The following is a 13,814-nucleotide window of genomic DNA, read 5'->3' as shown; positions in this document are numbered from 1 at the left end:
GTTTGATTCAGGTCTAGTTTGATTGAGGCAAAAATAGTAGCTAATGTAAGCCAACTTTTGGCCAGCTCTCTCTCTAACGGTACATCAACTGGCGAAAGCTTGCAAGGTTCATTTACTTCTGAAACTGGGCAAAACAAAGGCTACATAACATGTCCACACAAACCACAGCTGTTAGATAGCGATATGAGCTGGCTATTATTACTACTTGACAGATAACTAGAGGCTAGAGCTGACCTGGCTGTGGTAGCTACTCACTAGAGTAGCTTATTCATTCACCTCAGTCAAGAGGGGATGAAACATTAGCTAACGTTACATGTCAGTTACAATACTAGCTCAGCACTGCGAATAAACATTAGTTTAGTTTTTTTCTATTAAGTTAAACAACAGTTACCTTACCAGCTACATCAGTCAACTAAAGAGTAACCAGTTTCTGTTCTGCTACCTTTTACAACTCTGTGAAATATTATATTATTTTATATTATCTACCTCACTTGCTTTGGCAATGTTAACATATGTTTCCCATGCAAATAAAGCCCCTTGAATTTAATTGAAAGAGCGCAACACCTACACACTGAACCATGCTCAACTCTCCCGTGCTGGTCCAGCCAGCCTTCCATAAGCTTTGCCTTCACACAACCTGTAAGCCCACTCTGTGGTGTCCGGGCAGTCGGATAAACACTCCAAACAGCCTACTCGACCGCTCCTAGGCGTCCGCATGGTCCTAAAGCACACCGTTGCCGAGTTTTGTAACTCCCCTCCAAGTCTCCGACCACTACCTTGTATCCTTTTCCCTCTCGCTCTCCTCCAACACTACTCACTCTGCCCCTACTCAGATGGTATTGCGCCGTCGCAACCTTCGCTCTCTCTCCCGCTCCTCCCCCTCCTCCCCCTCCCCCCCCCCTCCCTCTCTGCGGATGACTTCGTCAACCATTTTGAAAAGAAGGTTGACGACATCCGATTCTCGTTTGTTAAGTCAAACGACACCGTTGGTCCTGCTCACATTGCCCTACCCTATGCTTTGACCTCTTTCTCCCCTCTCTCTCCAGATGAAATCTTGTGACTTGTGACGGCCGGCCGCCCAACAACCTGCCCGCTTGACCCTATCCCCTCCTCTCTTCTCCAGACCATTTCCAGAGACCTTCTCCCTTACCTCACCTCGCTCATCAACTCATCCTTGACCGCTTGCTACGTCCCTTCCGTCTTTAAGAGAGCGAGAGTTGCACCCCTTCTCAAATAACCTACACTCAATCCCTCCGATGTCAACAACTACAGACCAGTATCCCTTCTTTCTTTTCTCTCCAAAACTCTTGAGCGTGCCGTCCTTGGCCAGCTCTCTTGCTATCTCTCTCAGAATGACCTTCTTGATCCAAATCAGTCAGGTTTCAAGACTGGTCATTCAACTGAGACTGCTCTTCTCTGTGTCACGGAGGCTCTCCACACTGCTAAAGCTAACTCTCTCCTCTGCTCTCATCCTTCTAGACTGTGAACCATCAGATCCTCCTCTCCACCGCGTCCTACCTGACAGGTCTCTCCTACCAGGTGGCGTGGAGAGAATCTGTCTCCGCACCACGTGCTCTCACCACTGGTGTCCCCCAGGGCTCAGTTCTAGGCCCTCTCCTATTCTCGCTATACACCAAGTCACTTGGCTCTGTCATATCCTCACATGGTCTCTCCTATCATTACTACGCAGACAACACACAATTAATCTTCTCCTTTCCCTCGTCTGATAACCAGGTGGCGAATCGCATCTCTGCATGTCTGGCAGACATGTCAGTGTGGATGACGGATCACCACCTCAAGCTGAACCTCAGCAAGACGGAGCTGCTCTTCCTCCCGGGGAAGGACTGCCCGTTCCATGATCTCGCCATCACGGTTGACAACTCCATTGTGTCCTCCTCCCAGAGTGCTAAGGGCCTTGGCGTGACCCTGGACAACACCCTGTCGTTCTCCGCTAACATCAAGGCGGTGACCCAATCCTGTAGGTTCATGCTCTACAACATTCGCAGAGTACGACCCTGCCTTACACAGGAAGCGGCGCATGTCCTAATCCAGGCACTTGTCATCTCCCGTCTGGATTACTGCAACTCGCTGTTGGCTGGGCTCCCTGCCTGTGCCATTAAACCCCTACAACTCATCCAGAACGCCGCAGCCCGTCTGGTGTTCAACCTTCCCAAGTTCTCTCACGTCACCCCGCTCCTCCGCACACTCCACTGGCTTCCAGTTGAAGCTCGCATCTGCTACAAGACCATGGTGCTTGCCTACGGAGCTGTGAGGGGAACGACACCTCCGTACCTTCAGGCTCTGATCAGTCCCTACACCCAAACAAGGGCACTGCGTTCATCCACTGCTGGCCCCCCTACCTCTGCGGAAGCACAGTTCCCGCTCAGCCCAGTCAAAACTGTTCGCTGCTCTGGCACCCCAATGGTGGAACAAGCTCCCTCACGACGCCAGGACAGCGGAGTCAATCACCACCTTCCGGAGACACCTGAAACCCCACCTCTTTAAGGAATACCTGGGATAGTATATAGTAATCCTTCTAACACCCCCCAAAAAATATATAGATGTACTATTGTAAAGTGGTTGTTCCACTGGATATCATAAGGTGAATGCACCAATTTGTAAGTCGCTCTGGACAAGAGCGTCTGCTAAATGACGTAAATGTAAATGTTGTATCACATTCCAATGCTAAAACTGGGGGGGACAAAAATGCAGTTTCAGAATGTGGTGGGGACATGTACCGCCGTCCTAGGGCTGGGCAGTATACCATATTTTATGATATACTGGTATTGATGCAGGGACTGGTTTGGGTTTTTACTTTACCTTCTATATCGGTATTTGAATGTTTGGTTTGTTAAAGGTGATAAGCCATGAGTATTGTCAATTTTTATAGTTTACTTCGCTACTTGAGTCATTTCACTCCGCTCTTTCTCTCCGTGCCACTTTCCACACAGACCTAGCCACGCCCCTTGTCACTAAAGGAGCGCATTTGATGTTCCTCAACCACGAGACACTTGCGTTCAGTCTGCATGGTCAATGCAGCACATGCAACAATGTTGATGACAACGATGCTGTTTTCACTTTTCTTCTTAATATAAATCCACTAGCATTCTATAATGGCACTATTAGGTTGTTTCTTACATCAGCAAAAAGCTAGTTTGTTTTTTCTTAGAAAGTTGCCCTAAATTTTGTGAGATGCTAATTGTTAGCCGCTAATGCTAATAAATGTATTGAGTAAGAGCAAACGTAGCTAACTAAGACAGCCTGATAATACCAGTAATGGTGTAGACCTAATTCAGCATGTTGTTTTTGCAACAGTATCTTCTAAATCAAAGAAGAATATGCAAAGCAAGAATATGTTATCTACATGAAGTAGCTAAGAGAAAACGTTCAATGTAGCCAAAGCTTATAGGGTCCCCTAGGAAACACTTATCAACACTTTATTTCCTACCCTGTCACAATAACTCCTCCCTGGCATTTTTATTTGTTTTCATCTCAAACAACACTGTATTCAAAGTGCCCACTATTATATTCTGACTATATAATTAGAATAGTCATTCTATTTCCATGATTTTTAACAGTTTTGCTCTAATTCGCAAGTCAAATCGCAATTGCAACATTTGGTTAAAAATAAGTCCTGGATTATTTGCCCATATCATGCAGCCCTATGTGGCAGTGTGGAAATGTACATCTACTGCCTCTGATCTGGAGGACTCACTAAACACAAATGCTTTGTTTGTAAATTATGTCTGAATGTTGGAGTGTGCCCCTGGCTATCCGTAAATTAAAAAAACAAGAAAATTGTGAATCTGGTTTGCATAATATAAGGAATTTTTAATTATTTATACTTTTACTTTTGATACTTAAGTACATTTTATCAATTACATTTACTTTTGATACTTAAATATATTTTTAAACCAAATACTTTTAGACTTTTACTCAAATAGTATTTTACTGGGTGACTTTTACTTGAGTAATTTCTATTAACGTATCTTTACTTTTACTCAAGTATGACAATTGCAGAAATTATAAAAGTGATGAAATTTGTTTTGGTTGAAGTTGAATTTAACAGTATAAAACAATCAGAATGGAGAAAGACTCATTGTTGCCACCCTAGGATCACTCACTACTTATAAAACAAATGTAGAACTTTTATTATAAAAAAACTAAAATACAGTCAAATACCGTCAAACAGTCCAATTTTCTTTAAATACTGTGATATAATATTTTGGCCATATCGCCCAGCCCCACCCTGTCCCCAGTGAAAGTTGCGCCCCTGGTAAAAAACAATCATTATTCACATAGCATTACTGTCAGTAATGGTCTACAAGACCCTGCTAGGTAAAGTCCCCCCTTATCTCCGCTCACTGGTCACCATAGCAGCACCCACCTGTAGCACGCGCTCCAGCAGGTATATCTCTCTGGTCACCCCAAAGCCAACTCCTCCTTTGGTCGTCTCTCCTTCCAGTTCTCAGCTGCCAATGACTGGAACGAACGACAAAAATCTCTAAAACTGGAAACACTTATCTCCCTCACTAGCTTTAAGCACCAGCTGTCAGAGCAGCTCACAGATCTCTGCACCTGTACATAGCCCATCTTTAATTGAGCCCAAACGACTACCTTTTCCCCTACTGTATTTATTTATTTTATTTATTTTGCTCCTTTGCACCATATTATTTATATTTTAACTTTTAACTTTCTTCAAACTACAAATCTACCATTCCAGTGTTTTTCTTGCCATACTTTATTTACTTTGCCACCATGGCATTTTTTTGCCTTTACCTCCATTATCTCACATCATTTGCTCACATTGTATATAGTCTTATTTTTTTCTACTGCATCATTGATTGTATGTTGTTTTACTCCATGTGTAACTCTGTGTTTTTGTATGTTGTCGAACTGCTTTGCTTTATCTTGGCCAGGTCGCAATTGTAAATGAGAACTTGTTCTCAACTTGCCTACCTGGTTAAATAAAGGTGAAAAAAATACCCGGACTGTTTGCAATGGTGTACTGTAGTCTCAACAGCACCCCCTATATTTAAGGACAGGTATTTACTGTAGTCCACTAGCTCCAGTCACTTAACCAGAGAGGAAGAGGCAAAGACTTTGACACAGAATTTTTAAACCATCTTTGACTTTATTGGTGTGAAAAAAAAACATGACGTAGGTCAGGGGAGAGTGAACAGGTTACCAATCGGCTCTCTTGCAATAGCAATTGACATCTTTCCCATCCAATCAAATGATTGAAAACTCAAATAGGCCTACTGTGGGCAGAGAAATCATTGCTATAGTGGGCTACATGTATGATTCAGATGATGAGCAGAAAGCATAGAGTTACAGGACTCATCTTTGTATCTGTGCCATTATGGTGACAACCTCAATGGCGCTACCAATGCTGTCACCATTTTATAGTAGTCAAATTAAACTATTTCATCCATCCTCTTCAACTACTCAAGTCTAATGCCGCCACTGGTGTTTGCTAGGTGTTGTTTTTGTCCCAGGGACCTCATTCAGAACAAATAAAGTACTATAGATACTGGTAGGTACTTTAGAGCTACCTAAATGTTGTCCTAGTAGACATCTAATGGAACTATGGCATCACTGGCATGCCATCCATACCACTTCTGACACAAATGTAGCGAATTGGGACTCAAACTCGGGTCCCTGCTACTGTCCTCTCCACTAAGTTGCTAGGTGTTCGATGTGTCGCTAATGCTAACACATGGAGCATGCCACCTGGCACATATTTGCCATAGTTTCTGAGCTTCAATCTGACAAGTCCCTCTTGCTTTCCAGGATACACTTTTGACGGCCTCAGACACTATCCCACTTCTCACCTCAGTATTGCGAAGAGTGGAGGAGAGCAAATGTGGTAAGTGGATTCTCTGGATATTACATACCCAGGATAATGTAATAGATCTAATCTACCGGTAGGTGGGGGAAAAGACACTGAAACAACAGAATAGTGTAAAGCTGCAACTATCTTTCAAAAAGAGGGAGCTATAGTAAAGATTTGTATAACTAAACCAAGGTAGACCACAGACTGTCATTTCAAATAGGAACAAATGAGTCATAGCGGGCAGAACAAGCAAGGAGGTGGGCAGAGGCAAGCAGGAGCCAGAAAGATCCTATTGGCCCGGTCTAGCATGCATTTGCATATTTCCATTAAGGAATGCCTCCTCTGTGAAGTGCGCATGTGCCTTTGCACTCCTAAACAATGCAATTTTCTGAAACTTTGGCAAAGGGTAAAGTCTACAAAACTTAGTCCACTCTGTTTGTAACATATTGCAGTTTTGGGAGAAGAAAACTGTATTGAGATCAAATGTTTAATCGATGGGAAAATTAGCAGAATGTCGGCCAAAATCCTTCTCCTTCCATCATCTCCCACTCCCGGCCACTGGGCTTCCTCCTGGAAACACCAAGCGAATGCTTTACATTTATACATACGGTGAAATATCTGACTCATTGTTCTATCTGTGGTTATAGGGTGACAGGAAATTGGGAGATGAACCTATACACTATCCATAGCTCAACATGATTTATCTGGATTTAAAAATGGAGACAGTCTGAAACCAGGGAATGGACTGGCAAGCTGTGCCATGATGAAGGGGCTCTGCACAGGAAAAGGCCCTGCCCTCAGCTGTGCTTTTAGATATTCTCGGGATGACTTAGGTCAAAGTCTGGTGATTAAAGCTAGCATGTTGGTTTATATTTTGTGAGCATGTCCTTGAGTAAGTGGGAGCATATAAATGTAGGCTATCCAACTTGCACATCCCACTTTTATGATAATTACTAAAGACCGATGTTTTAGTATGCTCTCAATGTTGTTATGTTAGTTATTATTATATCCACAAATAAAATATTTTGCATAAGTCTGAGACAATTAACTCACACTGTGTGTGTGTGTGTGTGTGCGCGTGTGCGTGTGTGCTTGTTGATGTCAATATAAAATCATGTCTGTGGGTGATTTGTTAGTCAAATGAGTTTGGTGATATTATATAAACCATTCATGCCAATAATCTGCATTTTATATGTAAATCCTTTGAAGTTTAATTTTGCAAGAAATTCTATCCTTCTTTTTCTCACAGGAGTCTGTTTTAAAACATTTTAATTCACCCATACCTTTTAAATGCATACAAAATGTGAATTCTCTCTGAATTCAACACTCACACAAATGATTGTTAAGACTGTCCCTTTAAGCCTCCTGAGTGGTGCAGCGGTCTAAGGCACTGCATCGCAGTGCTTGAGGCGTCACTACAGACCCAGGTTCGACCCCAGGCTGTGTCACAGCCAGCCGTGACCGGAAGACCCATGAGGCAGCGCACAATTGTCCGGGTTAGAGGAGGGTTTGGCCGGTCGCCAGCTGGATGGTGTTTCCTCCGACACATTGGTGCGGCTGCCTTCCGTGTTAAGCGAGCAGTGTGTCAAGAAGCAGTGCGGCTTGGCAGGGTCGTGTTTCGGAGTACGCATGGCTCTTGACCTTCGCCTCTCCCGAGTCCGTAGGGGAGTTGCAGCAATGGGACAAGACTGTAACTACCAATTGGGGAGAAAAAGGGATAAAAGTTTTTTTTTTTAAATGTAAGACTCCCTTTAAAGGCCCTTAGCTGATGATACTGTTCATATTGTAAATACTAGTCTTTACTTTATGCACATTGCACAAATTATGGATGTTTATTTCTTCATATTTATCTAGGAAGCTCAAGCTATCTACCGTGATCTACCGTGGCCTCACAATTTTTGCATCTCAAAAGAATAGCATGCCATCCCACTATAAAACATTCAGTGACCAATGCTTGTGCTCATGCTACTACTCCACCCATCGGGAGAGAGTGCTTTGAAATACATTAGTGATGAATGGATCAATGTCCCAAACTCCCAGAACTCACGGCCGATATACTCTTCTCTTCTGAGAACCTTTAAATTATGAAGTTTAGAGCAGTATAGATATGGACTGGAGACAGACGTCAGCAAAGCTTGTCCACATACAGATATGGAGTCACACTTCAGCAAAGCTTGTCCACATACAGATATGGAGTCACACTTCAGCAAAGCTTGTCCACATACAGATATGGAGTCACACTTCAGCAAAGCTTGTCCACATACAGATGTGGAGTCACACCTCAGCAAAGCTCATCCACGTACAGATACTGTATGGAGTCACACCTCAACAAATCTTTTCCACATACAGCCTGCACTTAATGAGCATCCACCATTTCCCCACTTCCCATAAAAATGTACTTTCAGTGTGGCATCGTGACTGACTCGGCTGATAAATGAAATGGGCGACGGGAGCTACTGATTTTCCAGTGTGATAGAAATTGTCATAATTTGGCCGGGTTTTCCATCTCATTTCCTCTCCTGTGAAGTCTCTTAAGAAAGCGAGTTCCTAAAAACAGACTCGGACGGAAATGACCTGCTGCTTTAAATAGACCTGTCTTCCACAGAGAGAGACAGAGAGAAGACAGGGGAACAGTGAAACTCTCCCATTGTAGCTACCTCATTAACTCTGAAGGTAATGTTGGCACTAGTCTTCATGGCAATGCACATCTTTTACTTTGTAGTATATAGGATTTTATAATGTTATATCTTGTTTATTGATATACACGTGTGGGATCGGCAGGTAGCCTAGCGGTTAATAAGAGCTTTGGCCCAGGAACCGAAAGGTTGCTGGTTCGAACCCCCGGGCCGACTAGGTGAAAAATAAATGTATCTTAATTTTACCAGTTTTATTGCAGGAGTAAAAAAAAGTATTAAAAGAAGCTGATAATTTCTAATGGGAAATGAATTTTGATAGGCTACAAGAAGCTATAGTTTGGGTGTAAGCTACGGATGCATTTCAGATACACTTGTATGTCCTATTAGAGACCAATATCTATCTTGTGTTATTAAGCTATATAAAACGACATTTCAGATACATTTTTGTACATTTGAATGTTGCAGTCGTAGGACCTACAGTAGCAAGACATTTATTCTGTCAGGTGCTTTAGCATTTGAGCAAGTGAGAGAATTTATGTAAGTCACAAGGCACATTTTTTCAGCAACAACAGAGTGATCAAATTAAGATACAGCATCTGTACAGTGCCTTTTTAGAAAGTGGAGTACATCACCACTTTTCACAATTGTAACATTTTGGCAGAGCTTTGTGTGGTAAGTCTAAATGAGAGCAGCATTACCTAATGCCCCAAGACAGCACTAATATAACTGAAAGTTGATTTTTTTGTATTTATTGGACTTGTCAACAATGAGGTGTATTTGTGTCTCCTTTCGCCATCTTCCCCAATATTTCATTTTTATCATGATGTGCGTGCTGCTGACCATCTGTTTTCTGCTCCAATTACAAACTATGGTAGCCTCCACTCTGCCAGGCACATTCCCCCAGCATTCCTGTGCTGTGACCCCCTCCCCTCCTGTGCCTCCAGCAGCACTGTCCGTCCATGTTGAAAACTAATTGGGTGATTGCTCCCCATTAGAGTCGTCATAGCTGGGTCACTCTGCCCTGCTGTAGAGGACATCCCCACAGTAAAAATATAGCTGGAGACAGATTTTCAATGATTATGTAATACTTTTCTCATTCAATTGAGATCTGTCCAGACTTTTGTGAGGTGAGGTTTAGAAGATCAAAGAATGTATATTTGAATTGGGCCCAGCCAGACATAGAGGCCCTGTATTGAGGTGGGAGATACTTAACTCCTGGCCTTCATTTAGCAATAGGCCTAATGATACTTTAGCCACATAAACAAACCTAAATCTTGAGTTGCTAACTTTCCAGGTTACTACTATCTCGGTTTTAGATTATTTTCCCGGTGTCCATAAAATGAGGATAATTAATAATCTGGGTGGACCATCCTTGTGGGGTCTTTTCTGTCAGAGGGATTATCCAGTCTTGAGAGGGAGCCTATAGTAAGCCTACTCCCCAGACACAGAGAGAGACTATAGTAAACCTACTCCCCAGACACAGAGAGAGACTATAGTAAACCTACTCCCCAGACACAGAGAGAGACTATAGTAAGCCACCTCCCCAGACACAGAGAGAGACTATAGTAAGCCTACTCCCCAGACACAGAGAGAGACTATAGTAAGCCTACTCCCCAGACACAGAGAGAGACTATAGTAAACCTACTCCCCAGACACAGAGAGAGACTATAGTAAGCCTACTCCCCAGACACAGAGAGAGACTATAGTAAGCCACCTCCCCAGACACAGAGAGAGACTATAGTAAGCCTACTCCCCAGACACAGAGAGAGACTATAGTAAACCTACTCCCCAGACACAGAGAGAGACTATAGTAAGCCTACTCCCCAGACAGAGAGAGACTATAGTAAACCTACTCCCCTGACACAGAGAGAGACTATAGTAAACCTACTCCCCTGAGACAGAGAGAGACTATAGTAAGCCTACTCCCCAGACACAGAGAGAGACTATAGTAATTCTACTCCCCTGACACAGAGAGACTATAGTAAGCCTACTCCCCAGACACAGAGAGAGACTATAGTAAGCCTACACCCCAGACAGAGAGAGACTATAGTAAGCCTACTCCCCAGACACAGAGAGACTATAGTAAGCCTACTCCCCAGACAGAGAGAGACTATAGTAAGCCTACTCCCCAGACACAGAGAGACACTATAGTAAGCCTACTCCCCTGACACAGAGAGAGACTATAGTAAGCCTACTCCCCAGACACAGAGAGAGACTATAGTAAGCCTACTCCCCAGACACAGAGAGAGACTATAGTAAACCTACTCCCCAGACACAGAGAGAGACTAGTAAGCCTACTCCCCAGACACAGAGAGAGAGAGACTATAGTAAACTGACACAGAGAGAGACTATAGTAAGCCTACTCCACCGACACAGAGAGAGACTATAGTAAGCCTACTCCCCAGAGAGAGAGAGAGAGAGAGAGAGAGAGAGAGAGACTATAGTAAACTGACACAGAGAGAGACTATAGTAAACTGACACAGAGAGAGACTATAGTAAACTGACACAGAGAGAGTAAGCCTACTCCACCGACACAGAGAGAGAGAGAGACTATAGTAAACTGACACAGAGAGAGTAAGCCTACTCCACCAACACAGAGAGAGAGACTATAGTAAACCGACACAGAGACTATAGTAAACCTACTCCCCAGACAGAGAGAGAGAGAGAGACAATAGTAGCACTCCCCAGACACTAATTAGTGGCAATATTTAATGAGATATGTTTGACATATTTACTTGGACTGCAGGTGTCTATGGCTGCTCACCTGCACCTGTCAGACCATGATGTTCAGAATCTCTCAAAGCAATCTTTCTGCAGGGATGTGATGGTTACACCACCTCAGAGAAGGGCAACACAAATTACATTTTACTTGTTGTTATGCTATTGTCTTTTAGGAATGATTATGGTAGAACTAACACTGCATTAAGGTAGCATTTTTGATGGGCGTGTAAAGGGTTTTTCAACCTATAAGATGTTTGTAGAAAGTTAATTATTTGCCTAGTTAGTTTATAAATCATTAATAGTCGATAACGCATTGGCTAAAGTTGTGTGACCGTGATTTTGATGGGTAACACTGTTACCAAGTGACTACAATCACAACATGTAGGCTATACAATACATTTATATTTTTCGGCTTGTGTATAGTTAGCATATAGGCAAGGCTACTGAATGCAATTTTCATAACCCTTGCGATATATGAAGAGACGTAAGCAGTTATTGGTTACATCCAATGTCTATCACCGTGCGTAAAAGAGAACGTTCTTGTTGAGTGGATAATGATTGGGTCGCGCTCCTCGTGTAATTTCTATGAGCAACTGGAGCTCGTGTTCTCCATTCGGGTTCAACTGTTTTATTCATATTTCACTGCGACCTACAAGTCTTGGTCTCCACAATGGCGGTAGTTTCAAGTGTCCACAGGCCTTGACTTTTGTGGTAAATCCTCGGTTGCTATCTGGATGCAACTGATTGGCTAAAAAACATAAAAAACGTCAAACTCGTCTTTTGATTGGAGCCACAGCCTTCCATCACTGACTGGTTGGTTACTCTGGCTGTGCTTGTTTCCTAGGTCCTGACAGCACCATCCGGCTGGAGGGAGTCGACACTGGCTGCTTGTTTTCTAAATACAAGGGACTTTTGGATATTTTTAGTTTTTATTCATATTTTCCTTTAATGGATTTATGTGTGTGGTGCGTAAGGCGATAGTGTGCGGAACAAGCTGAACACACGGGATCCAATGGGGAAAATAAGTTGACTGTGCTGTCGGAAAAATTTGTTTTCCTCGTTTCCAGAAAAAAAATATAGCTAATTTTATCAACATGATTTGGATTTCTGGAGTCTGGGGTTGCGGGAATTGTGACATCTGAGGGAGGACAACGGTCCGTATTTCTACAAGACGTCGTATACGGCAACATTGTATCACATCTCGGTAGCGTTCTCGCTTAGCTTGGGTCTATTTGTTCTCGCAGTCTACTGCTACATAATATTGGAATTGTTGTTATATGCGGAACATTTGAAGTCTCCCATACTGTTCTTGCAACGCCTACTACAAGTGGCTATCAAGCAAACAACGGTAGCTTGACCTAAAGCCGAATAACTTCTGCAAACTGCATGCAGCACAGGCGGTGGGAACAACGGCGGTGCTGGACAGACAATATGGCAAACTTGAGTAATGAAAGATGAATGCTGTGCTATTTCCCATGTGATACATATCGGTTTCCCTTTTAATATCAAGAAGGGGAAATTGACCGAGTTTCGTCTGTGGAGAGGGGAACGCCACTTCCAACATGAGGGAGACCTAGGGCCGCGGATCATTTATTTATTGTGGGGGGTGCGGGTTATTTTCTGTCGCATTTTTTATTTAAAAATTTTAACAAAATATACTTAATTTACATTTTAGTTATAGCAGATAGGCCACTAAACTATTGCAACCGGTTCATGCGGAAGAAAATGTAATTACGAGAAGTAGGTCAGATCCGTGTAATGGTAAAGCTTTTAGGGAGAGTGAGGTTGATCTCAGAATTATAGCTGACAGCTTTATTTAATTCAAACCTTTTCAAGTTGTTTTTGTTGATTTTATGCATCGGGTCACAACCAAATGACCAGTTAACCACCATCTGCCCAATCCTATAGCCTACCTTCACCTGGGATATTATTTTCGCGTAAAATAAAAGGCGCATTTTCACCTATATCCCTCCTTTTCCTTTCTTTTTTATTGTTATTGAGTTAATGGCTTTGTGCGGAACAACGGCTGCCAATGCCGCAAAAATGATGGCTGCATACAACGGTGGCGCCTCGGCAGTTGCTGCCCATCACCCGCACCATCACCACCAACTACCGCATCTCCCACCTCCCCATCTCCACCACCATCACCACCCGGGCCAGCATCACTTGCAACACCCCGGCTCTGCCGCCGCTGTCCACCCTGTACAACAACACGCTTCTACAGCAGCAGCTGCAGCGGCAGCCGCGGTAATGCTGAACCCGAGCCAGCAACAACCATACTTTCCCTCGCCAGCTCCTGGACAAGCCCCCGGCCCGGCGGCGGCAGCGGCACCTGCCCAAGTTCAAGCTGCTGCTGTCAAAGCTCACCACCACCATCATCAACACTCACACCACTTACAGCCGCAGTTGGACATAGAGCCCGACAGACCCATCGGCTATGGAGCTTTTGGGGTGGTCTGGTAAGTGTTACAAATATGTTTACCTACCTACTGGATGAGGCAAAGAATGTGTGATGCCATGCACTCTCTCTAAGGTGGCCGTGTGCACGTTACCTGACCTGGTGTAGTAGTAGGCTGCAAAGTTGGGTATGAATCAATATGTAGGCCTATGTTGTGATTATG

At 43.5% G+C, this 13,814-nt stretch overlaps 1 protein-coding gene across 1 annotated transcript in view; it reads left to right on the top strand.

Moving 5' to 3' along the window:
- Nucleotides 1-12,014: 12,014 nt before the first annotated feature.
- LOC115163594 (serine/threonine-protein kinase NLK) overlaps nucleotides 12,015-13,814 on the top strand; it is a 102,453-nt gene continuing 100,653 nt past the window's right edge. Inside the window, exon 1 of the mRNA XM_029715611.1 lies at nucleotides 12,015-13,652. Within this exon, the coding sequence (XP_029571471.1) occupies nucleotides 13,198-13,652 (455 nt within the window). The 5' untranslated portion in view covers nucleotides 12,015-13,197. The remainder of the gene's footprint in view (nucleotides 13,653-13,814) is intronic.

Source organism: Salmo trutta, chromosome 26 (genome assembly GCF_901001165.1).
Source record: "Salmo trutta chromosome 26, fSalTru1.1, whole genome shotgun sequence".
In the NCBI taxonomy this organism is placed as follows: Eukaryota; Metazoa; Chordata; class Actinopteri; order Salmoniformes; family Salmonidae; genus Salmo; species Salmo trutta.
Note: the sequence above shows the minus strand (reverse complement) of the source record. Positions and strands in the feature narration are given on the sequence as shown.